The 24,164-nt window shown below is 51.7% G+C and overlaps 2 protein-coding genes across 7 annotated transcripts in view; one reads left to right on the forward strand and one right to left on the reverse strand.

Annotated features, from left to right (window-relative positions):
- The window catches only part of LOC132910065 (5'-AMP-activated protein kinase subunit beta-1), a 259,654-nt gene that overhangs the window by 86,312 nt on the left and 149,178 nt on the right, over window positions 1–24,164 (forward strand). The window lies entirely within an intron of this gene.
- LOC132910044 (dachshund homolog 2) overlaps window positions 20,329–24,164 on the reverse strand; it is a 143,884-nt gene continuing 140,048 nt past the window's right edge. For 4 of the 6 annotated variants that reach the window (XM_060965466.1, XM_060965464.1, XM_060965462.1 and 1 more), the window contains 2 exons: window positions 24,002–24,088; window positions 20,329–22,711 (listed from right to left, as the gene is read on the reverse strand). In XM_060965466.1, the coding sequence (XP_060821449.1) occupies window positions 22,659–22,711; window positions 24,002–24,088 (140 nt within the window). In that variant the 3' untranslated portion in view covers window positions 20,329–22,658. The remainder of the gene's footprint in view (window positions 22,712–24,001; window positions 24,089–24,164) is intronic. The other 2 variants (XM_060965467.1, XM_060965465.1) reach the window with 1 other exon arrangement.

Here is a 24,164-nt window from a genome sequence, read left to right on the forward strand (position 1 = left end):
GTAGCTGGTGTACGCAAAAAGCGGTCGTCGTTGTTGCGTCGTGCCTGCCACTTTCGTTCTCTTCGCAACGCACCGACCCGAACTACGGAAGGCATCGAATGCTCGAGTTCCGAACAACCCTCCGGTTAATTAATTAATGCTTGATAATTAACGATTATCCCGTTTGCACCCGCGTTATCGTGACTTTCCTCGATTCTCGCGAACCTCCCGGTAATCGTGCTCCGTTATCGCGCCAACCACCTAATAGATTCGTTCGCGCGGCGACCTATCTTTCTGCTTTTTTTTTCCACCGTACTTGTCGATCGAGAGGCGACTTTGCGTTCTTTCTTCTCCAAAGCGGGAGAAAACACGGTGATTTTTCTGCTCGATTATCGATAGAATAGTAGACGGTTGTCCGGTGCGAGGGTGCGCGCCAGGAATACGATACGCGGTCGCCTATATAATATCTAATTTCTAGCGACAACGCATCGCGGTAATGACGAGGCTGTAGTCGGAAGGTAGGCTCGCGTAACGGGAAGATAAGTGTTGGTGTGCGTTGGCGGTTGGCCGTCGAGTTTGGATCGGTAGAGCGGCGCAGCAGAGGAGGATGGTTCGCATCGGATGGCATTGTCGTTGGCGTTGTCAGCGTGCTCGTTGTTGTCGTTTCTCGAGCGTCCATTGCCCGAGCATGGTGGGCTAGAGAGAGCGAAAGAGAACGAATGAGGGAGGAGGGAGGGAAGGGTAGAGAGAAAGGGAAAGGGTAAAAGGCGGAGGAGAAAGTGGGATAGAGTCGTGGTCGAGGGTGTCCCCGGCTAGGAGAAGAGGGACACGGGGTGGTAGAGCTGTTGGATGGCGGTGAAGCCATCGAGGCAGAGCGGTAACAGAGGCAGAGAGCGACGCGAAGGCTGCTGTTGCGGAGGTAGGCTAGCAGCGGCGGCGGGTTGCGCGTGCACAACGCATAACGTCAACAACAATAGATTATGCTGCAACATAGAGCAGGCTCGCTCTCGAGAATCACGTACGTATTGCGCGCTCACACTCGCGGTAAGCGCGCGTTACATTACCGCCCTCCGTTAGAGCCAAACATAACCTGGACACCCTCCCGCCCGCCGTCTCCTCCCTATCGTCGCTTCCCCGCAGCCATCTCGTTGCGAACCCGCTCGAACGATCGAGTCCAATGAGATTCCATTGTCTGGAGTAATTAATATTGATTACAATAGGTTATACCTGCTCGGCCGCGTCCCGCTCCCCATACCCCCACTATCCCCCGGCCCCCTTGACTCACCCGGTCCTCCCTCCCCCCCAGTTGCCTCTTCCTCTCGACCCGTCACCCCGCGACCGCTTCGCCGTCACCCCTGCCTCGCTGATTTGCTCTCCCTTCTCCGCCGTTCTCCGTCAGAACTAGTGGCTTACGGCTTACCTAGCCGCGCTTATATTCGATGCATTTCCGTGCCGTTATATTAGGATTTCACCGATCGGCTCCGATCGCAATTATCGTTGCCTCGTCATCCTCGCCGTTCCCGCTGTCCCCGCTCTTCGACGTCGTCGCCATCGCCACCGTACCATACCACCCACCCTCTATCCCTCTGTTCTTCGCTCGATACCCTCTCTTTCTCTCTCGCTCTCACTCTCGCTCTGTTGTCTCTTTTGTTGCTCCGATTACATCGTGGACCGCGTTGATTAAGTTAGTAACGAGAATATCGTTTTTTTCGTTGCTCGTGGTTCGTTACCCCTCGTCGTTGTCAGCCTCTCGAGCCACCGACCAACTAGTTCTCCCGTTTCTTCGATTCTCTCTCGGTCGCGCGCTCGGTCCTGGCTGCGGGCAAAGGTAAGCGCGCTCCGCTTCATCGTTCACCACACGGAGACCTCGCCTCGGTATTTTTTGCGGCTGTCGCGTTGCTCTCGGTACGGCGGCGGGGCCGAGCCGATTACTTTGGTGCGATGTTTAACGTAAACCGATCTAAAAGCGGTTAATTCGAGCGGCTCCCATACGGTGCACGCACGTGCGCTATTGGGTTACGTTGGTGCGTGCCACCGCGATTTCGCGTTTACCAATCTCCATCGTTCTCAGCGTTCGTGGCTTTAGTCCGCTAAAGAGGATCTCCGACTCGGCCGATATCGCGTTACACGCGATACTGTGCCACCAGCACGCGTTTACGTTTCCGCTTAAACTCTCGAGTACGATCCCTTGCGAACGCATTACTCGTCTCTCGGAATCAACTAAGGATAGGGAAGAGCTCGCCTGTATGGCAAAAAAAGAAAAAAAAAAAGAAAAAAGAAATAAATGAGAAGAAAGGGTCGGGGATGCGTATCAGAGAATATAAAAAGATCGGATTCTCGGCGCAGGTGCGATGCCTTCGAAAATTCTCCGTTGAATTATTCGCAACGAAGACGACGGGACGTTTGGCTCGCAAACTCGCCGGTGCTTTAATCGCGATTCGTTCGATCGTACTTCCCTATCGGAATAAGAAATTATTCGTTGCTGCAACCGTGTAATCACGCGTTTAACGGAGGAGTACTCTCTCGTTTCTGTCCTTCGCGATGAGCCCGACTCGTCAGGGACAAACGTTTTGCCGAAGAAATCTGTTCTAGAAAGGAAAGAAGGGGGCATAAGAAAATCTCGATTTCGTCGCAGGATGATTTATCGATCGAACAATGCGATACACGATACTACCCTTATGGGGAGTAACGATCGCGGGGGACCGTTCCCGAACGTTATTGCTCCCGTGGTGGATCTCTTTGTTGCGTAAGCATCTACCTCCCGGGTTGTGCTGGCAGTGCCACCTGTGCTGCCCGCATCGTGAAACAAAAGACCGTGGTGGTGTGTCGTAGCGTGGCGTGGCGTGGCTCTTCGTTTCGACGGAATATTGAGTGACGCCAAATGGAATTTAGTTTCCTTGCCTGCTGACACTCGAGGCAACCTTCGCGTTCTCGCATGCACACCGCTGCACGAACCACTCGGCATAGATATCCATTCTGATCAGACGAGTTTCGCGTGCTCCGTTTTATTTGAATTAAGGTTATTTTCTAGATCGTTGCATCGAGCTGACGAGTTGCAAAGAAAAGAGTCCGAGGATCGAGCTATAGGTCCGGTGAAAATCGTTCGAGGGATACGTCAATGCGTGTCTTGTACGAGAGATGGTAAACATGTACACAAAATGTAAGAGTTTATCATAACGGTTACAAGCATCTGTCTGCCAAAACGATCATCGCGACGATTCAGTTCTTTAATAAAAATGGATCGACCGCTTGATCTACGAGTATATCCCAAACGTGAGTCGCATATTTTATCAAGACGGAATAATCGAAAACACGGTGCGATACAATGCGAATCACGTGGCTCGAGTATCGCGTCACTTCGTAGCTAGAGGGTAGTTCGCGATCTTAATTTCGTGTGGGGCGTGCTCGATGTCCAGACAGACGGAAGCAGCAGCCGTTGCGAGAGAAGAGGTGCCCATTCTCGACGAAACGAAATTCGAGGGATTAATTAATTCGGCGAGTAGCCAGTTGCCGGTTCGGTGGAACGATGGCCGATGCCCGGTGGCCGGTGCTCGGGAGAGCAGATAAGCGATTCGATGTTTCGCATGACGGAGGCGGCGACCGTGCCATAACTCGCTCGAGACTCGCTCGCGATATCGCACACGCGGCCACCGCGTTTAGCATATAGAGTGCAACAATTAACTGGAGAGTTCCCGCGGCGATATGCAGAGGCGCGAGCGAGCAAACGACCGGCCGACCGCGCGGTCCTCGCGTTTAATTCGGCTTTACTCTTATTGTCGTCGCCTTAATAATCAGCACACCGGGTAGATTAATGCTCGCGGTAATTGCGGGCCACCGTTCCTTCTTCTTGTGACTAATGGCGACTTGGTTTGTCGTCGGTGCCCTCCAGATGTCGGCCAGGGAACGCTTCCACGCGAGACACAACCGGCCCTCGGGCGCAATCTTATGCGATGTGGAAACTTCTCCGTCCTGTCCGTCCATCCGTACGTCTGTGCGTGTAACGCGCGATGTTATGCACGCTCTACGACGAATAAATCGAACCGGTTATACGCACCGAGGGGATTTTCACCTACGAATCGATATCCCCGGTAAAAAAAGACGGGTTCGAGGTGGAACACGCCTTGGTGTTTCCGTCTGTGCCGACACTCGACGTTCCATTACCACCTTTCCAGGCTGGCTGAAATTATCGTGGGAAAGCATGGTGGAACAGTCGAGTGTCCCCGGCTAAAAATATTGTTCCCGACGGAGAGTGCCGGTTTCGGTGCAATTTTTTACGCTGCAACCGTGGACGGTAAATACCGAGCTCGCTAACCATAACCTAAGGTTATGATTTACCGTACTCCGCCAGATAGGGTTATCGGCTGTATCGCTGCTTAACCTCTCGCAACTGGCTCGCGTTATCGCGAATCCCGCGTATTTACTTAGGCGCTAATCACCACCGGCCTATCCGAACTCCGTGCGCGTACCCTTTTCTCGTCTTCCTGATTTTCCAGGGGCCACGATTTTTACAGCACCGTAATCTCATCGTAGCCGTAATGTTCCTTCGCCAGAAAACACGCTGGTGGGATTTCCGCGGATCTTATCGCCGCGTGCGAACGTTCTGTTTTCGAATATCGCTCCGATTGTTGGGCTAGGTTAGGAAAGTCCATCTGCCGTGCGGTCTGCATCTCCATGGTCCTCTTTTGTTTCTTTGATCGACTAGTTCGCGGTAATCACCGACGTGGCCGATGCTCTCTTTGGGGCAGGTATATCTTTCGGTAATGACTCGACAAATAAGATCGCCGACCATACGGATGGGGAGTGTCTGCGAAAATGACGTTTGGTCCGTATCGGCGGAGCACAAAGGTGTCGATAATGGAAACGAAGGAAACAATGGGCCTCACCACCGACGAAATATCAATTAAAACTGAGACGAAGAGGAGTCGAAGGAGGAGGTCGATCGTTCTTATTGTTTGTCCCGTATAACTGGACGATGAATACGAGGAGGCAGCAGCAGGGCAGGAGGAAAGGGAGAAAAGGCGAGATGGAACAAACGGAAGAAAGAACGAAACGGGGCTATCACCTTACGCCTTAATAGCGTGTGGCGCCACCGAAGTGAATTCTGCCGGTTCGTTTTCGAAAACGGTAGCCGGCCGAGGAGAGATCATCTCCCTCGTGCGTCTGTGATTCGGTCGGAGCCTGAACGATTCGTATCACGGTGAAACATCACCGTGGCTGATACCCAATTTCGTGGCCTGAATAGAAGTCGTAGGACGCGTACGAGACGAAAGCTACGACGGAAGCGACTCGTTTCGCGCAGTAGAGCCGGAAAAGCGAGCTCGAAGACGGGTAACGATATTAGTTGCGACTAACTGGATAAAGCGTAAAGTAGATACCTTCTAGAGCGAAGTGGAGAGCCCTAAGCCGAGTATTGTCGAGAAGGAAATGCCGTTAACGGGGAACCGCGTGGTTCTTGGCGAGACGTCGACGCCACGGTAGCGACACGACGATGCCATCGCTCGCGCCGTCATCGTCGGTGCCGCGGAAGGGAAAAAAGATACGTACAAGGGTTGCCCTTTCCTCCCGCGATCCTCTAATGGCCCGGCGGGTCTTAAGGGCGATTTAAAAGGCTCTTAATGACATCCACTGGGCTGGCTGGGTTGGCTGGCTGTCTGTTCGCCTGGCTGGTCTGCCTTGCCTCCTTGCCGCGGCTCTAATTTCATCCGAGTGGAAACTGAAGAAACAAGTGAATTAAGCAACCCGCTAATGACAGATCGGGTTCGCGCCGAGCTGCCTCCGCCGAGCTCTCCTCCTACCTAACGACATTCTCCCAATTTGCGTTTTTCCGTGTCCCGCTAATCCACTTTGCGGGCCACTCGACTCGGGTCGCGTTATCAATTAAAAGAAGCAAACGTTCACCACCCGACTCGTCCAACCAACTAGTCGTCACTATCCTCCGTCGTCGCGCATATCATGTCGATCAATTTCCACGTTGGAAACGTAGGTACGTACCGACCTCGTAACTCGCGATTACCTACTTACCGGTACCTCGTACAGCTTTTGAAGAAAGAGGGAACTTGCGAGCTGGAGGAGCGCTCGAAATCAGTCGGTGAAGAGAGGAAGGAGAAGGAGGTCGAGGCGGATCCAGAACGAAGAGTTTGAGAAGCAGAAGGAGAAGGAGAAGAAGAAGAAGAAGAAGAAGAAGGAGGAGGAGGAGACGAAGGGTAATCTACATAGGCCGAGTCACCGGTCGAACCTTACGCCCGACAAAGGCCAGTTCCCCCTCATTTTTGTCTCATTTGAATATCTTCATTAATATCCGTGCAGCCCCACCCGCTGCACCGCCGCGGACGCCAGACCGCATGCATTACTCGACTTCTTGCCACCATTTAATCGATCTCTCCCCGTAAATTACGAAGCCACGGACGATTTGTCGCCTCGCGGCTTGTCATTCGGTCATGGATGGAATCGGGCGGGTCATCGAATCGCGTCGTTCACCCCTCGGCGACTCGATCAGACCGAGAGGGAAAAGCGTTGGACGCATCACGCCGGAACAGCTCGTCGCGTCCCTAGGCCATACGTTCAGAGTCCTACCCTAGGCTTGCTGCTTTGCATCTCTCCTCCTCTCGTCAACCGCGGTTCGTATGTACGCCTAGCGATCTGGCGATTTCTCTGTCGACTTGATCGATGCCAGTCGAGCGGACGCGCGCGTAAACCCGCAGGACGCTTTTGCTCGCGAGCAATTACGATCCTACGCGTGTACGCCATTAGAGGCGGTTCGCACGATCGCGCTCTCCGGAATCTCTTTCGCGGAGAGCGTTTCTCGCCTTACGCTTCGCCCGTGGGTCATCCCGGCCACGATCGAACGATCTATCAAGTCAGGAACGATACGAGTAATTATTCGACTCTTAATGACTCTTACGCGGTATAACGAGTTTGAAACGCGGTCTCATAAGCGCGCCGGCACGTTCCATCGAGCGAGTGCCGCTCTCGAAACCCTTATTAAATTCACCGTCTTTCGATTTGTGGTGCTTGGTCGGTTCTTTGCTTCGGAATCGTTTGGAAAGCGTTTCGCGAACCATCGCACCGACAACGGCCACGATCATCGTGAGCTGTACGAAGGAAGAAACTGGGCAAAGAAGAGGGCCGCTTTCGGAAAGTATATCGATCTCTTGGTGCAAGAATGCAAGCCGCGGTATTTGGACCACCCATCCTCCGGACTAATCATAATGGCGTTTTGTTTTGGGGCTTTTTGTCCGAAGGATCACTCCGAGCCCCCGTCAGGGCGGCGGTGTACCTATGCACGAACGTCTGTGTCCTGTGTATGCACACGCACACTGACACTCGGAATGCCGCGAAAGCGAAGAAGACTCGAAGCCGGAGCGGGAGAGCAAGAAAAAGAACGATGGAGGGAGAGACCGAGTACCCGGGGCCGAAGAAGCAGTTGGTCGGACTCTGGCCGCGTAATAATCGCCCAGCACCATTAAACTAAACCGGGAATAATATTATATTAAGCTGTAGTCGGGAGGGAACCCGAGAGGGTGGAATAGTGGATCGAGAGCCGCGGGAGAGAAAGAGCGAGAAACCGATCGAAAGACTGAGAGGGGAGAAGAGATCGAACCTGGAGGATGGCCGAGGTACCATGGCTTCTCAGAACTAAGTAGATTCGAATTTCGATACGGATGATCGGGCTGAATACAAATTACTCATATATGCCCCTCGTCCTGGGTAATCACACGGTGGCTGCTCCACGGTCCAAAGAAAAATGCTTCGCCGACGCTCCTTTATTTCCTTTTGCTCTCTCTCGCCCGCGCTCCCTCTCTTCCCGGACTCTTTCTTCCTGTCCTTTCTTTTTTCCTTCGTAGAGTTCCCGCGAGCTCGAACGTGTCGCGAATTTTCGAAAACTTTCCTACGAGGATTCGGCAACGAGCACGGCAACTTGCGTTTTTCCTTTTGTCTTGGCAAAGATCGCGCTACCTGAGGTTGCTTCAAAGGTCCGTCCGAGAATTTCCATCTGTACTTTGCCATCGATTCTCCTACCCGTGAATACGGAACTATCCTGGAACTTTCGATGGAATCGTGTGCCTCGATCATTCGGTATTAGACGGGCAAAGGACGCAAAGATGGCCAGAACGAGCGAAGACTCGAAGGTTCGATTGAGCGAAGGGCAAGCGGAGTTCTGCGAGGAAAGGGAGGCAGCAGAGAAGGGAAGAAAGAGGGAAAAAAGCAACGAGTCCTGCCCCCAGAACCACGGGGAATCCAATCATAATTATTATTCCCGGCGAATCGATTGTGGCTCTCGATAGGATTGGCTCGGTTTGGTCGGTCCCGGATCGGTACCAGGTATATAACGATATATAGGCGATGGTAGCAGAGCGGCATGGTGCACCGGGCCCCTTGGACGGTGCAACGTGCAGGTTCGTCGTACCGGGGTTGGTAGCGGCGCAACACTCGCAGCATAAATAATTAATAGTAGCCAGAGAGCCGCGAAGTGAGTCGACGGCTGTTTTGTGGTTCGCAGGCTCCGCCCAGCTCGACTCCGGAGCTCCTCCCTGTGCCCGTGCAACTTGCCAAAGAGACCCGACTTACCGTCAAACCAAACCGAGAAGACGACTCCGCGAACGAGAATTCATTCTGCGCTCGTCGGTGTCGCGCTGCCAAGATTTACGATTATCACGACCGAAGAGACACACTCGAGAGAACCTCGTTAAGCCCACCTTTCCTTTCCTTTCCTTTCCTTTCCTTTCCTCTTCGTTCCCTTTTCCTTTCTCTTCTCGCGTGTACGTACACCGCCTTTTCACAGACAACCGCTCGCTTACTCGCGCGCGAGACCCGCTTACCACCGCGCGGTTTATTTGGCTGTGTAATTTACGCGGAATTACCACGTTCTTGTAATTAACTATTATCGTGATTATCGGCCGACGACGCGCCGCGACCGATGCACCGATGCGTCGTTCGGCCTCGCGAAATTTCAATTTCCACCGGCCGATCTCTCGGCCGCTTATTACCCTCGATAATGACTGTGTTACCGGTATAAATTACGGCCGCTCGCTCCTTGACTTTTCTGCGCACCGCACCGTGCCCGCGCTCGGTCCACCGAAACGCCAAAGAATCTTTCATACTTAATATCGCCAACACCTCGATCCGTACCTTTCTTCTACTTCTTAACGCATCGTCTCACGCGTTCGCACACGAGTTTTTCTCTGCTTCTTTCTTTTTCCCTTTTCTTCTTCTTCTTCCACTACTACTCTACCACTTCTTCTTCCTCTTCTTTGATTGGCTTAAAATAAATTCCATATTCGGTCGCGATTTCGTCTTATCCCCCCTGGCATCTTTAGGAGGCCAGCCGATCCGTGGAGACGTTTATGTAGAGCACGGTCCCGATAATCGCACCACGTGGAATAAGCCTCGAACCAAAGGAAAATCCTACGACGACCGTCCTCTGGTCGTCCCTCGAGAAAGAACCGCCTACGCTTCACGGACGAGGGCTGATCCGGCGATAAGAAGTCGTAAAAAATAATGACCGGAAAATTAATCGAATTCGACGTCAACCTGTCGCCTCGAATTCCACCGCCTCGTGAACTATGCCCCACTGCACCGATTCCATTGTGGAATATATCGTAGCGGCGGGCCGGAATAAAATTCGCCTGCTTGTCCTCGTAAAAGTTTGATCGAACGTCGAGTCACCGGTACACAAAGTACAGAGCTTGGTTGATATGGAACGTCGAACCAAATAAATCAGCGACAAGGAAATATTCTCGACGAGGAAGCTCGTGTTTTCGACGAGTAGCGATATTGCTTGGACAGAATCGCGAAGTTGAGGAGCTTTTGTTCGACGCGGAGGGTCGATCGGACGCGAAACGGTGAAGCTTTATTCACCCCGGTAGTCGAAGCGGACGGGTATTATCATTATCGGACGAAGGGACTGTGAAACGGTGGTGCAAGAAAGGGTTGAGTTTACACAAGAGTTACCAACGATTCGACGCTAGGCGAGTGCTTACCGAATCACTTAAATGATTAAGGAAAAGGGTTGTTTGGACAGCGCCTCGAATCCCGAGCCATTTCATTCTTCGACGCCCGTTCTCCTTCTTCTTTACGAGTTGTTCCTCGACGTCGTCGTCTTAGGGTAATCCGTTTTGTCAACGGCTCCCGGAATGCTTCTTACCTCATTAGCCTCTCTCTTTCTCTTATTTCACTCTCATCGTTTATTAAAAATTCGCAAGTGTTATTGGGGCGCGCGAGCGTTTCAACCACAAGAACGTTTACCACAGCAAGTTGTTGATCGCGCGAAATTTGTCGAGAATCCACTTGCGTTTGCGGACGACTAACGGGGCAAAAGGATGTCAGGAGTATGAAGCTGAAAGTGCGCGTACGCGTGAGTGGTTAGAGGGATCGAGAGTCAGGCCCTGGGCCTACAACGACGGGCATTAAACCTATTAAGACGGCATAGCTCCGGCGTCAAGAGATGACAGTGATAAACTCGACCCTCTGACACGGCGGTCCCTCTTTCTCTCTTGTTCCCGCACGCGGCCTACCTCTAGGAAGAATTAGCGTTTCTTCTCTCCGTGCCTCCTTCCTTCTGGCCTCTCGCTTTCGCGCCAGTGTCCATGCCTCGTCCCCTCTTTCTCCCTTTCCCTTCGTCTTTGCTTCTCTTCTTTCTTTCTCCTTTTTCTTTTTTTTCCGTCCTTTTTCCTTCATCGACCTTTCCTGCGCGCAACGTTCGTCTTCCCTGACGACGGGGTTCGCATCGAGAGGGCAGAGAAGAAGCGCACTGGAGAACGTCCAGGCGGAGCCAAGGGGATCGAACGAGCAGCCAGAAGGGCAACAAGGCAACCATCGTATCGTTACAGTTTATTATAATATAATTATGTATCCTGGAAGGGATGTATCGATGGTGGAACGGATAGAGCTCGGGCTGGAAATGGCTGAGCAAATACGAAGTCACGAAGTCGTCCGGGATCATCTGATCGAGTGGGGATCACGGGTTCACCAATTCCTTCGTCTCGGAGTCACGTTCCTTCCATGAGCTCGACCGTCCTCGCCAAGCTGCTCGTATATGCCCCCCATAGACCACGACGACAACGACGTCGTTCCAGGAGAAGAGGAAGGTGCCTCGTGACAAAAACCTCCGGCGTATTCTCGATGCATCGTTCGATGCGATCTCACCCCAATTAACGATCGCTCTTACGACGCCGCTAGTTTAGAACGTTCGCAAACTTCTTTTCGAACCTTCGCTTTCCACGCGAGAAATCGTTTCTGCCAGTTTCGTCGGTGGAATCGTGCAGACCGGTCGTGTCGCTGATGCAGCAGAATCGAACTCTTGGTATTGGCATACTGGATCGAGGGCAGAACGCGCCGCGTTTTCGGGATTGCCAGTGGAGACTTTCTAAGGCGAGCACGCGGACAGCTCGCTCTACCCTTAATGCCAACTATTTCGCGCAGCCCTGAAATTTATGCAGCAGTGAGAATATGGCTTCGCTACTATGAAATATATGGTATAATAATTCTCGATATCAGGTGCCTTTAATCACCTTAAATCCACAGTCCAGACACACCCCGTGTTCACTTAACTTCAGGGTTATCTTAATCTGTCGACAGCTGCCCAGCGCCTCGTCGATCGTTCCTCTTCTCCTTCACCCTCGGATTCGATCGATTTCTACTCCTCCTTTCCTCCTTCGTTTCCTTTCTACGCTCGATTTCTCCAGTCTCCAGCTTTCTCCCTTTGCTTCGTAGTTCATCCTGTACCACAGACGTGCGAACGTACTTGGACAGGAATACCGAACGACGAAACCGAGTCGGTAACCTGGTGGATTCAAAAGAGAAATCCCTGGGCCCATTCGCGCAGCACGGAACGATGCGAGTCGTCGTAAGGCTGTTGTTTCACCTCGAAACTGCAGCAACTGCTGCTTCTTCGGGTGCGTCTCTCTCTCTTTCTATCGTCTTCTCTCGTATACACACCGCGAAGGTTGTAAATTTTTCCGTGTCCGCGGGTTACGACCGGCTCGCCGGGTCTTCGATGCCAACCAGACAGAGAGAAGGCGCTAACGACGCCAGTGGGAAAGATGCCAGATAAAAGTTTTTCTCGTCAGGTAACTAGCTGGCAGTCGAGCGTCGAGATCGCTCCTATCCACCGAACATTCCAATTGCCACGACGACCTCCGATTTATTCGAATTGTTGTCCGGTAGCGTTGAACCTGCACCACGATCGAAGAGGCTGTCGGTGCGTATCGACGATCGATCGGTGTGCTTCCTGTTGTTCGTGGATCGTTGATCGTTCGCTGTGGCGACGGCGATCTTTCGCGGCTCGAAGAAATCGGCCTTGAAATCGTGCTGCTCAAAGGAGGAGACCTAATTGTCGGTCATACAGTACACGCATTACACCGCCTAAGTATGCACTTAAGATACGCAGTGGCGGACGTTGAATGTATCGCGTACCTTATTACGCGACGGTGGATCCTTTCTGCGGGTAGATGCAGAGGAAACGATAGTGATTCCAGCTTGTTAGCTCCTCCTTTAATTGCCTTCGGGTTTTCATCGTTCGTGCATATACACGCCGCGATATATCGTCTTGACGCGCGTGTAGACTCGCTGATGTTGCTGACGTATCGCTCGTCATCGGGTTAGCGTCGCGAAGGGGACAATTTTTCATCGAGCCGCTTCCCTTCTTTCGTCTCCTTTTCCTACTATATTTTTCTCCTCTCGTATCTTCTCGATGTCAGAAATTCGACGGAAATCGATAGGTTCGTGTTTTCGTGGACGTTGGAACGTTGGGCGACCGGCACGAACCACTAGTTCGCGTATACACGTAGGTGTTTGTCGAGCAGAGCGTTTCCAAATGGAAACGAACGACGTTGGATAAACTACGAGTCACGCGCTCGGCTCTGGAGTTTTCTTAAGCCGTGGCTGACCCGCACGCCATATACACTGGTGCATTATTTTCCAATATTACGTGAACTACAGGCAAGACGAAAGGGAGAGACGGGAGGTTGAAAGAAAGGGAGAAAGGGAGAAAGGCAGAAAGGTACTCCATCGGATCACGCACGGTTGAATTTCCGAGTTGGGGGAAATGGGTCCGGGAGGTGGAGTCTAAACGGTCCCGAGGGACACGTCGTCTCGGGCTTCGAAATTCCCTAATCGATCGTGCACTCCCGACTCGAATCGAGATTGAAAGGTTCGCGTGCATTGCTGCAGAAATAAAGAAGCAATTTAAAACGTTTGTCCGCGACCGAAGGATAATCTTTTAATTCGCTTCGAGGAACTATTGGCCGAAAGCCGGGCCGATGTTCGTGCCGATGAATTCTTCGTGGCTGGCGAGATGGAAAGTAATTTTCGCGTTAGTTCGGACCGAAATCCGGTCCTGGCCTGAATCCGATTCCCCTGCGCGGTGAATAAAAAAGGGTAGAGGCAAGAAAAAATATGGAAAAAGGAAGAGAAAGAGGGGAAAAATATGCGCGAAAAGAAGCAAAGGAAAAGAGAACGGGAAACGATAAAACGCGATCGTCGATGGAAAATTGCGTTTATATAGCGCGAGTACGCGCGCGTGTACATCCGCTCCGCAATAAGTTGGACCGTGTTCTCGATTCTCGTTAAAGTTTCATCGTGCTCGCGAGCGCGCGAATCTGTCGATAGGAACGCGGGGAAACGCGCGTAATATTCGTTGCGTGTGATGCACACGCGAGAACCGGAGGCGTTGAAGTAGAGGGAAAAGTAGTAAAATCGCAGAAGCGAACGCCATGGAACGGCACGCCGATGGAAAACAACGATTCAGCCCAAATAACAATCGGGCTGGAAAAGCGGGCGGTTGGAAAAACGCGTTTATATTTCACCGGCTGCGAGAGTGAATTCCCTTTGTGACTGTAGGATGACAATTTCACGGCATTTAGCCGCGACAGGGCTCGTGTACGCGCGAAACAATGCCGTGCTCGCGGACCAACGGGTTACCGCTCGTTTTTCTCTCTCTTTCCTTCTCACCAGCCACCCCACGAACCTCCTGCCACTCGCCACCCATTCTCCCTCTCTGAATTTCACTCGTGCGTCTCTATACGCGATAGTCCGCATTCTCATCGGCTCGTAGCTCGCGCCGTTTTTTAATCGGAAACAAAAGCGTTATTGCGGAAATTAAATGACACATGGTGCGCACCCCGCCAAGAAGGGGTTTGAATTGTCGGCTTAAAAATGTAACGGTGGGAAACACCGGTCGACAGGAGAACGTCATTTTTACCGGTTATACGTCACGTCGCGCGGCGCACGATCGTTTGATGGGTAGATCGATGCAATCGATACCGTGTGCTTTAGCCATTTCCGATACTCCTCCTCGTGTCCTCCCTCGCGTTTCTATTCTCGTCCGTGAAAGTAACGTGAAAAAAAAAAAGGAAAAAGAAGAAAGAGAAGAAGACACGGTTCGACGATTTCGCGAAAATTGTTATTAATTCCCGGGAAGTCTTCTACGAGTCTACCTCGTATCGTCGTGCTTTGAGATTTTAATTGCGCATGCAAATCTCGGCGGACGGCCGAGATCGACGTGGTCTACGGACGACGTAGAAAATCCGGACGGCAGGGCCAATTCTATTGTCCGATCTAGGATCCACTTAGGCCAAGTAATTGATAGATCCCTCGATGGCGGAGGAGGGATCGAGGAATGACAGGTTACGGGCCAGGATACGGGCTGTTCGCACGACCCTACTTCGCTGCCGTGTTATTAGTTAATTCTTACAATTACTCGTCGTCCCTGTGGTTATTCCATTACCGTATAACTCTCGTAGATCACCTGGACTTCCCTCCTCCCCCCCGTAGCTCAGCCATCCGTTCAGAAGACTGACCAAGCGACCAACAAACGACATCCTTCATCGATTTGACCTGTATGTACTTTTCCCTTTCTCAATGTTCTCTCGCGATTTGTCCCACGGAGTTCGCCGCACGGCCTGATCGATCCGACTCATTGGTCGCGCGTCGTCGTATCTTTACTCGCCGGTCGATCGACGAACTTGGCGGGTCTGGCACGCGTGCTCCTGGCAAAGTTCAGGACGAGAGAGAAGTTTTCTTCTCGTATCGAGGCGTGTTCGCGATCCTTGCGACGGTTTTGCTCTTTGAAAGCGGTTAACGAAGACGGGAAAGAAGGCTCCGCGAATAGTTAATTAGACTCAACTGCCAGCAACACGGTAATAAATGTAACATTAATGAGTCGTAGTAACCTTGATGCTTCGGCGAAAGAAGCCAGCGTGATTTCCAGTTTTATTGAAAAACAGGAAAAGATCAAGCGCACCGAGCCGTGTCGCAATTGCGGCCGCACAGCCCGCGGCCGTATATACCCGTCTATTATTATTTCAACGCTTTTTTGAATATTCCTCGCTAAATGGAATTAATTCCTGAAAAAAAAATAATTAAGTACAGAGAGAAACGTAACCGGGTGCGCACGTAAATGTACCGTGGCGATCTAATCTAGCCTACAAAGTCAGTGCCGGATCGTGAGACTCGTCTGACGTCTTAATTGTAGTGTAATGCTCGTTGCGTTAATGGTGTGAATGAACTGTGTTTTCAATTACGGAGAGATCAAAGGAAGCAACGAACTACCTGCCGTCGTGTTCCGATCTTCCGCAGCGCGACGCCATTTGTCTTCATTCGTTCGATCTCTCGATCTATTTTGCCTCCTGTTCGCCGGATTGCGACTTCTTCCACCTTTCCTTTTTTCCCGCGTTTCGACATTTTTCTCGCAGTTTTCTCATTCAAAACCCATTTCGTCGAAATTCGCGAGCACGGATTTCCCAAAAGATAAAGTGACGCGCCACGATCGTGGAAAGCACGAGGTAACTAACGATTATAGTTTCCTCGTTTACCAATAAAGCGTGTACTCTCACGGATAAAGGCGTCCGGTACGCTCTGTCTCGTCTTCTTTTCCTCCTCTTCTTTCTCCTGTAGCTGCGATCGAGGACTTAAACGTCGGCCAACTATTCGCCGAGGTGTCGATCGTTTTTTCCAGTTGTGGCGCCCTGAAGGCCTTGACAAGGCGCGCGTACTTTCTTGTGCTTCTTCTTCTACTTGCTCGGCTCGTGTTTCGAGAGAGTTACACGCAAGAATACCGCGTGATCAGCAGCGAGAGCCAGACCGGCGCGTTACATCTCGCTTCGTAACGATCGCCGGATGTGGTCAGCCAGTGTTTAATCGGTACAGACGGAAAAATCTCTTCCGTGAGAATCTACCTTCTCCTAGCTCCTCCTCGAACGTACATACGATTAGGCTTTCTTCGTCTTTCCACTTGAACGGCTCAAAACGAATTCTTCCCTCGCGCGATGCAGCTACATCTTTCGATTCGGTTGTTGTCTGGCGCCAAACGGTAAATTTCCCTGGAAGCAGAAACGCCAAACGTGGAAACGAAGTGGAGTTTCCGACTGTTGCACCGGAGGTACCGGTCCTCGGTATGCTGTGCCTTCTTTATTCGGTCACGATCTTCCCCCTCCGGTGATTGTCCCTCTTGTCTTTTTTCCATCCCTTCGTACTACTCGGATTACCGACGATAAGTATCGGCGCGCACTGCCGCCCGCCGAAATTACGCTCGGCGCAGCTCCCGGCCAAGCGTTTTGATATTCCGCGGCGATAACGCGACCGCGCGCTCCAAGCGAGTCGAGTCGTCGCTTCGTTATTAAATTTTCCCTTACGGAACCGCGGGGTCCGGCCCGGCCCTGCTTCTGTTCACCCAAGAAGAAATTCATTCGGCGCAACGAAATCTTGATGCGCAGTCGGAACGAATTTTCGAAGTTTCGAGTACCTCGCGGTCATCCATCGGATCCTTCTCTTCTTCGCCGTTCTGGGCCGCGTTTACGAGTCACGTAATGACCCGCGTGGAAGAGCATCGAGAGTGAAAGTAACGACTGGGCGAGCTAGTTGCGACGTTTTGTCCGCTCGTTGCGAGAGGGGAAGTAGAAGGAATCAATTCGGCGATTTTCAAAAATTAATTCCGAGTTAACCGAGTTGCTGGGTGAAAAGTAGCCGATGAGCGCGAGGGGTGAATTTGAAGAGCCTCGCTGGACGAAGACTCGCGTTCGACAGCTAAAAACGGAGAGAGAACTCCCCCTGGAGCGTAGGATGGAACGACGACGCTTGAAACTCGGAGGAAGCTTCGTCGTGCTCTACATTTCATTAAGTAGACGAAGGGACGTTGTTCGTTCGGTGTCGGATGCATTGATTTTCGTTTACCCACTCCTTCGGCAGCGCAGCTTCCCACTTTCAGCGGCTTCCTTTCGTCCCCCGTCCACCCTCGAGGGATGTTTCGTTATTTAAACAGATTAGCGATACGGCAGCCCCGGGGGAACCGTCTTATGTGTTTCCAATGCGTAGAACGCCGAGAAAATTAATCCTTCTTGCAGGCTCGCCTTTCGGAGCACCACGCGTCTCCTAATCGCGTTCTCCTTGCGAGTATCGCCTCGATTTTCGAACAAACGGATCGCGATTAAAGGCGCCCTTTCGAAAACGGGGCAGCGATCTCGGAATTCTTTGGCCAAGGTCTCTCTGGCCAATTGGCCGTGCAGAGCCCCGACCGAAAACGACGATGGAACGGGGAAACTCTCTTTCTGGAGTGAAACGAGAGGAGGAGGAGATCGTTTTTGGCGAACGACGAGTCGACTCGACTCCTGGAACCGATTCTCTAATACAAATTCATGAACGAGCCAGCCGTTTACCCTCTATTAGAGCGAAGCGCAATCAAAACGGAGCCGTGGACCCGATAGACGACCACTCGGGATCCGAGCAGCTGTAAATCAAACTACGAAATTCCTCGTGTCTGGTCCTCGCGGTGTCTGTGGACCACGACGACGGGGCGCTCTGGAAAGTGTTGAGCTTCGCCTCTCTCCTCTGGCTTCTCTTCGCCGACTCTCCATGCGCAAGGGTGTAATTATGCGTCCCCGGGGCCCCGAACCGACCGCGGGCCTCCTTCTCTCGTTTTCCGTTCCTCTCCCTCTTTCGTTCCATTCTCCAAACTCTCTCTTTCTCTCTCCCGTTTCCTTCCTCGGTGGTTTCTTCCTTCCTCGTCCGTCCTTCTCTCTCGCCGTGCGTATCGAGTCGAACCGTGACCGAAATAGGGAAAAACGAAAGATTCCCTTCCGCTCGTTTGCACTCGAATTCAGAGATAACGAGGTAGTTGCTAAACGACCTTCCATCGCGACTTTTCATTTTGAAAACGATACGAATACTCCACTTTCCTCGCCGTTAAGCTTCCGAGAATCTTTCACGTATTTGTAATTATTTCTCTTTAGCACGCGAGTTTGAAGATCTAAGAACGTAGAGAAAACAGGACGCGGAATCGTGGCGTTGATTTTCTAACCACGCCGCCTTTCCCTCGGCGAGTTTATTAGATTTTTTGTCGGCGTTTCTAGTCCGTACGGAGAATTCGGTCATTAAAACGCGCGGAATTTGCGCGACCAAAAGTGGCGTCGGCGGTCGTTCGAACTGGCGCGTGTTGGAAAAAGGCGCAGGCGCGGTTTCCGAGGCCGCGCGCCAATTATAATTGCAAATTTTTCGCGGCTGTTACTCGACGTGGCGTTTCTTCGTTGCGACGAAAGTTTCCATTGCGGGATTCTGTGGCCGCTTTTGTGGCTTGTCTCCGTTGGCTCGCGGGAACAGCCCCGTCTCCGCCGCAGTTCGGAGCAAAATCGTTTAGCATAATTCGAGAGGCGATGGGGACCCTTTCTTCCCGTTAAAAATCGCTTGTTTTGCTCGGCTCGACTGTTCTCGTTAACCGCGGTGACATGTCGACGAAAGGGCAGGTCCTCGAGCAAACGCCCTTAGGGATCCTTCTATTCTTCTTGTTTTGGAAAATCTCTGCCGATGTACGAAGACGAAGCTACTAAGTTCGTTAGACTTCATCGATCGTTACGTAACAGTGACAGACAATTTTTAGCATCGGTAAGAATATTTTTGGTCCGAATGAGGAGAAAAGCTAGGGGATTGATACGACGCGAGGAAAAGGGAATTTTCTTGGCTAATTTCGAGAGAAGTCGTTTCTTTCGTGAGAAGGAGATCGAAGGACGGAACGCGGATCGTAAAGAGAGCGGCATGAACGGCGGTCGTTGCGATTCTAATTAGAAGGAATTTGGTCGTTCCGGGGCCGAATTAAGCTAATCGGCCGCGACGAACGAGGGTCTCGTCTCGGCTGGGAACGCGCGTGCGGCGAGACGCGGAAACGGAGATCGAGCGGAGAGGAAGCGTTCTGACGAACGTCAACGAGAAAAGAAAAGAGAAAAGTCGTGACGAAGACGGAGAGCGGGAGGGGTATGGGGTGAGTGGCAAACGACCCTCGCAGCCGAGGAAAAAGTCGAGAGCATGAAATTAGTCGTACTCGCGGCCCAGAGTATTAGAAGTGCCCCGAGGGCTCCGCGTTCGTGCTTCTTCTCTCTCGTTTTATTCGATAATTATGCAAATGCCGGAATGATTGTCGAGCAATATGTCCTTGGAATAAAAGTCGAGTCAGAGCAATTCGGTTATCTTTATGATTCTGAAACGCGAAACGAACCGAGCGTGGGGTGAAAAGCCGGAGGGGGATGATAGGAAAAAGAAAGGGCATCCGAAACGCGGCACGCGGCAGGTCCTCGCCTTCCGCAGCAACGCTCACAGGAAGGAGAGGCGCTTAATTTGCATGGAAACGCGTGATTTCCTTTTTTCCTGCTTAACAGTGGAGTCTTTGTTTTACGTTTCATCGCTGCATCGATGAAAAAGCGTCTGTCGACGAAATTTTTGATCGTGATCGAGAAGAAAAGAGTCGTCCGACTGGAGGCGCGTGATCGAGCCTCGATCGAGCTACGGGTTACGTGACTACGCGTTAGGCCAGGCGCGTGCATAGATCGAGCCGAGTCGTGGCCACTGCCTATTAAGACGTTCGCGCGGCGATTTAATTAAGTGACTACGACTCGACCCTGGCAGACCACGGAATCGCAAGCAGGATCGTCGTTATTTATTATTAAAATATATTCCCTGTCGAAAGGGTGGAGCCAGGTTCGACCAATGGGCACCCGTCGCGTGCCTCGAGTCGTTAGGGTGCTTGGAAATTGATAAGAATACATCGTCGCACGCTGCGACCTCCCGGTGCAGCCTTTAATCTGAAGGCGGCAAGACCACGCGTTCCTTCGCCGACACCCGACGAATCTATCGCCTGGAATCCGGTAATTGTAACGCGAACGCCTTGCCCCCTTCCCTCCGTCCACTACCCTTCTCCACTTTTCCATCGCGCGGACAATCACTTACCGAGGACTCGTTCGGTGCTGCTTCGCTCTTCCTTCTTTTCTGCCTCCTTTTCGTCCTTTTTCCTCTCACCGTGTTTCTCAGCGCGGTCAAGGGGATTAGGATGGCGGCAGGAATTGGTTAACGAGAGATACGTACAAAGACTTTACAATAACAACTATTTATTTATAGGTAATAATGCTGAATTACAATGAATACACTTTTTTGCCTCGATACTAGATTGTATAAGTCCGATCGCGAAATCGTCACCGCTCGTCGTCATCGTTAATCAGTAGTGTGGCGATACTGGTTTTCCCCACCCGACCCCCCCGACCCACGAGTTTCTTTCCCCTGTACGCAACCCGCCCCGTTTACCCACCCCGTTTCCTGCGGAATTTTTTTTCTTCAATCGCATTAACGCGAATTTACCCGACTCGCCGATCGAGAATCGCCGGTACCCGTTTCCTTTTTCCACCATAATCGATTATTCGCCTCTCTCAGTGGAATCTAAGTTCGATTCGTTCTCCATAGTCGTGAACCGATCGATCGGAGCTCGTCCTCGCGAATCGTACGCCGGATTCGCGATCGCACTCGAGTCGAGTCAGTCGACTGCTCTCTGTATCGTGCCGACGATTCTCGATCGCGAGATTGACCCCGTTCGATTGGTAGTGGCGATGGCAAATACAGATGAGCTATCGGTGGTTAAATTCTCGTTTCACTACGTGTAGCATCGTCTTAACGGGCTTTAGCCGGTACGTACGATCTAGACACTATGATTATGTGAACTTTACAACACAAGAACCTTACGGGCAAAAGACTTTGTACATGGATCTTAAATACGGGGATCGGCCTCGGGGAAATATTCGTCGCGGTTCGGCTCGGGCGCCCTTTTCTCCCTCTTGGTCGCGTCCAACGTGTTTCACCGGAAATATTTCGCCGAGCTGCGGCCGATCAACGCAAACGCAGGACACACGCAATATGCATTAGCCTTACTTGTCGACGGTAGTAACTAAGTTTATTTATATAAATAAGGTGTTACGATTTAAAACGCATGGGAGAATTTATCCGTTGTTTCTCCCCTTTCTTTTTATTCCGCTCTCTCTCTCTCTCTCTCTCTCTCGCACGCGCACTTAGTACTCTCCTCACTCTGCTAATCTCGATCGAAGCGTATTCTATCGTTCTAGCGCTAATTCAGCTTCGTTCTCGTCACCATCTTAAATTCTCGTCGATCTGTGTATCACGTTCTCTCACAGTCTCCGTCCACTTAACTGTCTATCGATATCACACTCACATTCGCACAGCTTCTCATGCTCTATATGATACAGAATAATCGAGTCGCGGCTCGTCGCGAAGCTTCTCGGATCTTGTGTCCGGTATCACGGTATCACGCGCGAACTGTGCTTTGTTGCACGATATTATGCTGTTCGAAAGAAGATCGGAAATGCAGTTGGCCGTACGAGAATTTCCGATCGATGGCTAAGCGACGAGCCAGCGAATCTCGAGACGCGCGCGCTTTTCTTTTTCTTCTCACGCCCGTCAACGATCGGGCTTCTCATGGTACACCGTCGTCGGGGAAATAATATTAATAATAATGATAATAATACTCGAAACCGAGGCGGTGCGCCCGATCGTTCGTACAGCTTAACACGATTAACTAATTGAAGTCGATCTGTAATTAGGAGATAGGTACCTCTAGGAACGCATGCACGCGCGCACGCACTCTCAAGCAGTCTTTAGAAATATCTTCCGTCTCTTTATTTTTCTCCCGATAAATTTCCATGCAAGTTCGTGCTTGTCTCATTATCATTTCGCTTACTTTCGGCCGTGTTCTCCGCGAAATACGAAAGTCACGCGCGGTTTCGACTGTCCCTGGGTAAATCGGTATATCCTTGGACGTGGTATACATACGCGTGTCGTTTCTCGCCGGAAACCACCGCGTGATTCGATTAAAATGGCTGAGTATTCGCATTCCAGAAACGATGGAAAACGAATAGCCATTACGGTCGTTTCATTGATATGTGTTTCCATCCTTGCTCGTCGTCGATTGCGACTGTCGCTACATCCGAAAGCTATCCCTGTCCCGAGGGGGCGACCGACAACGAGCATTCATCGTGGGTTCGATCGACGTTTCGGGTTTAACGTTCTTTGTCATCTGTGCCACGCTCGATCGACGAGCGAGTAAGCTTGGTTCGCACGAGCGTTAAACTCGCGCAGTTGGACGCGCACTCTCTTCTCCGTGTGTTCGAAGCTACGTGATCTCGTCCGCTGGCGATCGATATCACTTTGCATGGTCGGCCAATTTAGTCGCCTCAGCCGCGCGAATCACACGAAAATACGACGAAGAGTCTGTGCACGAGTCCGATGGCTCGGTACGCGCCACTTTCGACGCCGTTTCCCTCGTTTCTCTTGCTCCTTCCCTCGATCGATCGCGATCACTCGTTTTGGCTGCTCGCTGCTACACGCTCCGCCCCTCTTCTGCTTTCCTCCAGCCTCTTCTAGGTCGCACTCGTGAACAGAACGGAGTTCTTGTAGTAACCCGTTCGAGATTCTGAAACAGAAGCGGCGGTCAAGAGTTCGGTGTCCTGGTGTGTGTCGCTTGAGAGAAGAATCGCGTAGCCTGATAACGCGAACGTGCTTCTTGTCCCCCGTGCTCCTATCGTCGATCGAGTACACGCGGTTCGGCGGATGAAGCGATCGACCGATTTGAGAATAAGAGAGAAGACCGAGCGAATGATTCGATGATCGTTCAGCTGGAAGCGGCGCCGCTCACTAATTATCCTTGCCTCTTGAGACGTAGATGAACGCGAAAGGGACGAGACGCGGATATTCGGGAGAAAGAGAGACCGAGGATGGGTCCTATCGGGCGCGTTCGTAAATACGAGACGGGTCGACTCATCGGCCCTTAGGGCGCCTTTGTGATCGAGCCGCCACTCGACTTTTTATCGAACTGTCGCTTATGATTGAAAATCACCACGCGCTTTAATAGTCCACCGGACTCGATTTACTTCGTTTCTTCACCCGTGTGTTACCTTCCTCCTACGCTATCCCTAACATCGCTGCGTTACACTCGAGAAAGAGGATACGCAAATTGCACGGACGGACCTTGTCACGGTTTCGGCGTTCCACGATCCCCGAAAACATTCGGCGGCGCGGTTAATTTCGAAAAGAGAGAAAAGCGTAAACGGAGAACGATCATTCCGCCGATGAAGAGTTGACTTTACGAAGCCGCGGCCAATTAAGCGGACCACTCGTTAAGCTGCTGCCAAGCCGTGGTGGACTTTGGTTCGCGGGCAGAAAAACGATTATTTACGTGCAACGTCACGTTGGGGGTCTTCGAGACCGAGAGAAACAGAGACGAAAAGAGAGAGAAGGAGAGAGAGAGAGAGAGAGAGAGAGAGAAAGGCACGAAGAAAGAGCGTCGAAATCGCGCGCCATCGGTTAGACGGTTTTTGCCGCGGAGCCTGGAACTTTCGACAAGTTTCCGCGAAGCAAGAGGCGACGGCAAGTTTCGAATCCGGCAGTGGCGTGTGCCGGTGACGCTGCTACAAGAAACAACCCCGTCGAAACGCGACTGCCATCCCCGAGACTTTCTAATTAAAGATCCGGAACTTTGTTTCTTGTCGCAAGAAATTCCTGCTCGCTGATCCGGCCACGAATCAAGTTACGTTCCGGTCGAACGTCGAATTTTCTTCGCCTCCCTCCGTGTCCGGAGGCGGCTAGTCGCGATGGCTCCGCGTAACTTTTACCGGTCGATCTTGACGCCGACGTCTCTTGTACTAAGTCACCGGTGCCCGTGTTTGCTCGAGATTCAATGGCGTGGAAGCTTCGTTGAACCCACCTTGAAGAGGAGACTTCACTTGGTCTCTTTCGGCCGCCTGATGCTGCCGCGATTTTCTCTCCAACTCGAGTTCTTGCACCAGAGACTCTGCGACAGGGAAGAAAACACAAAAAATTCGTTGGTTATCTCTGTCATGTCGCGGATCTTGGGAACAATTCGGTTG

The sequence above is a fragment of the Bombus pascuorum genome, chromosome 8 (genome assembly GCF_905332965.1).
Source record: "Bombus pascuorum chromosome 8, iyBomPasc1.1, whole genome shotgun sequence".
Classification (NCBI taxonomy): domain Eukaryota; kingdom Metazoa; phylum Arthropoda; class Insecta; order Hymenoptera; family Apidae; genus Bombus; species Bombus pascuorum.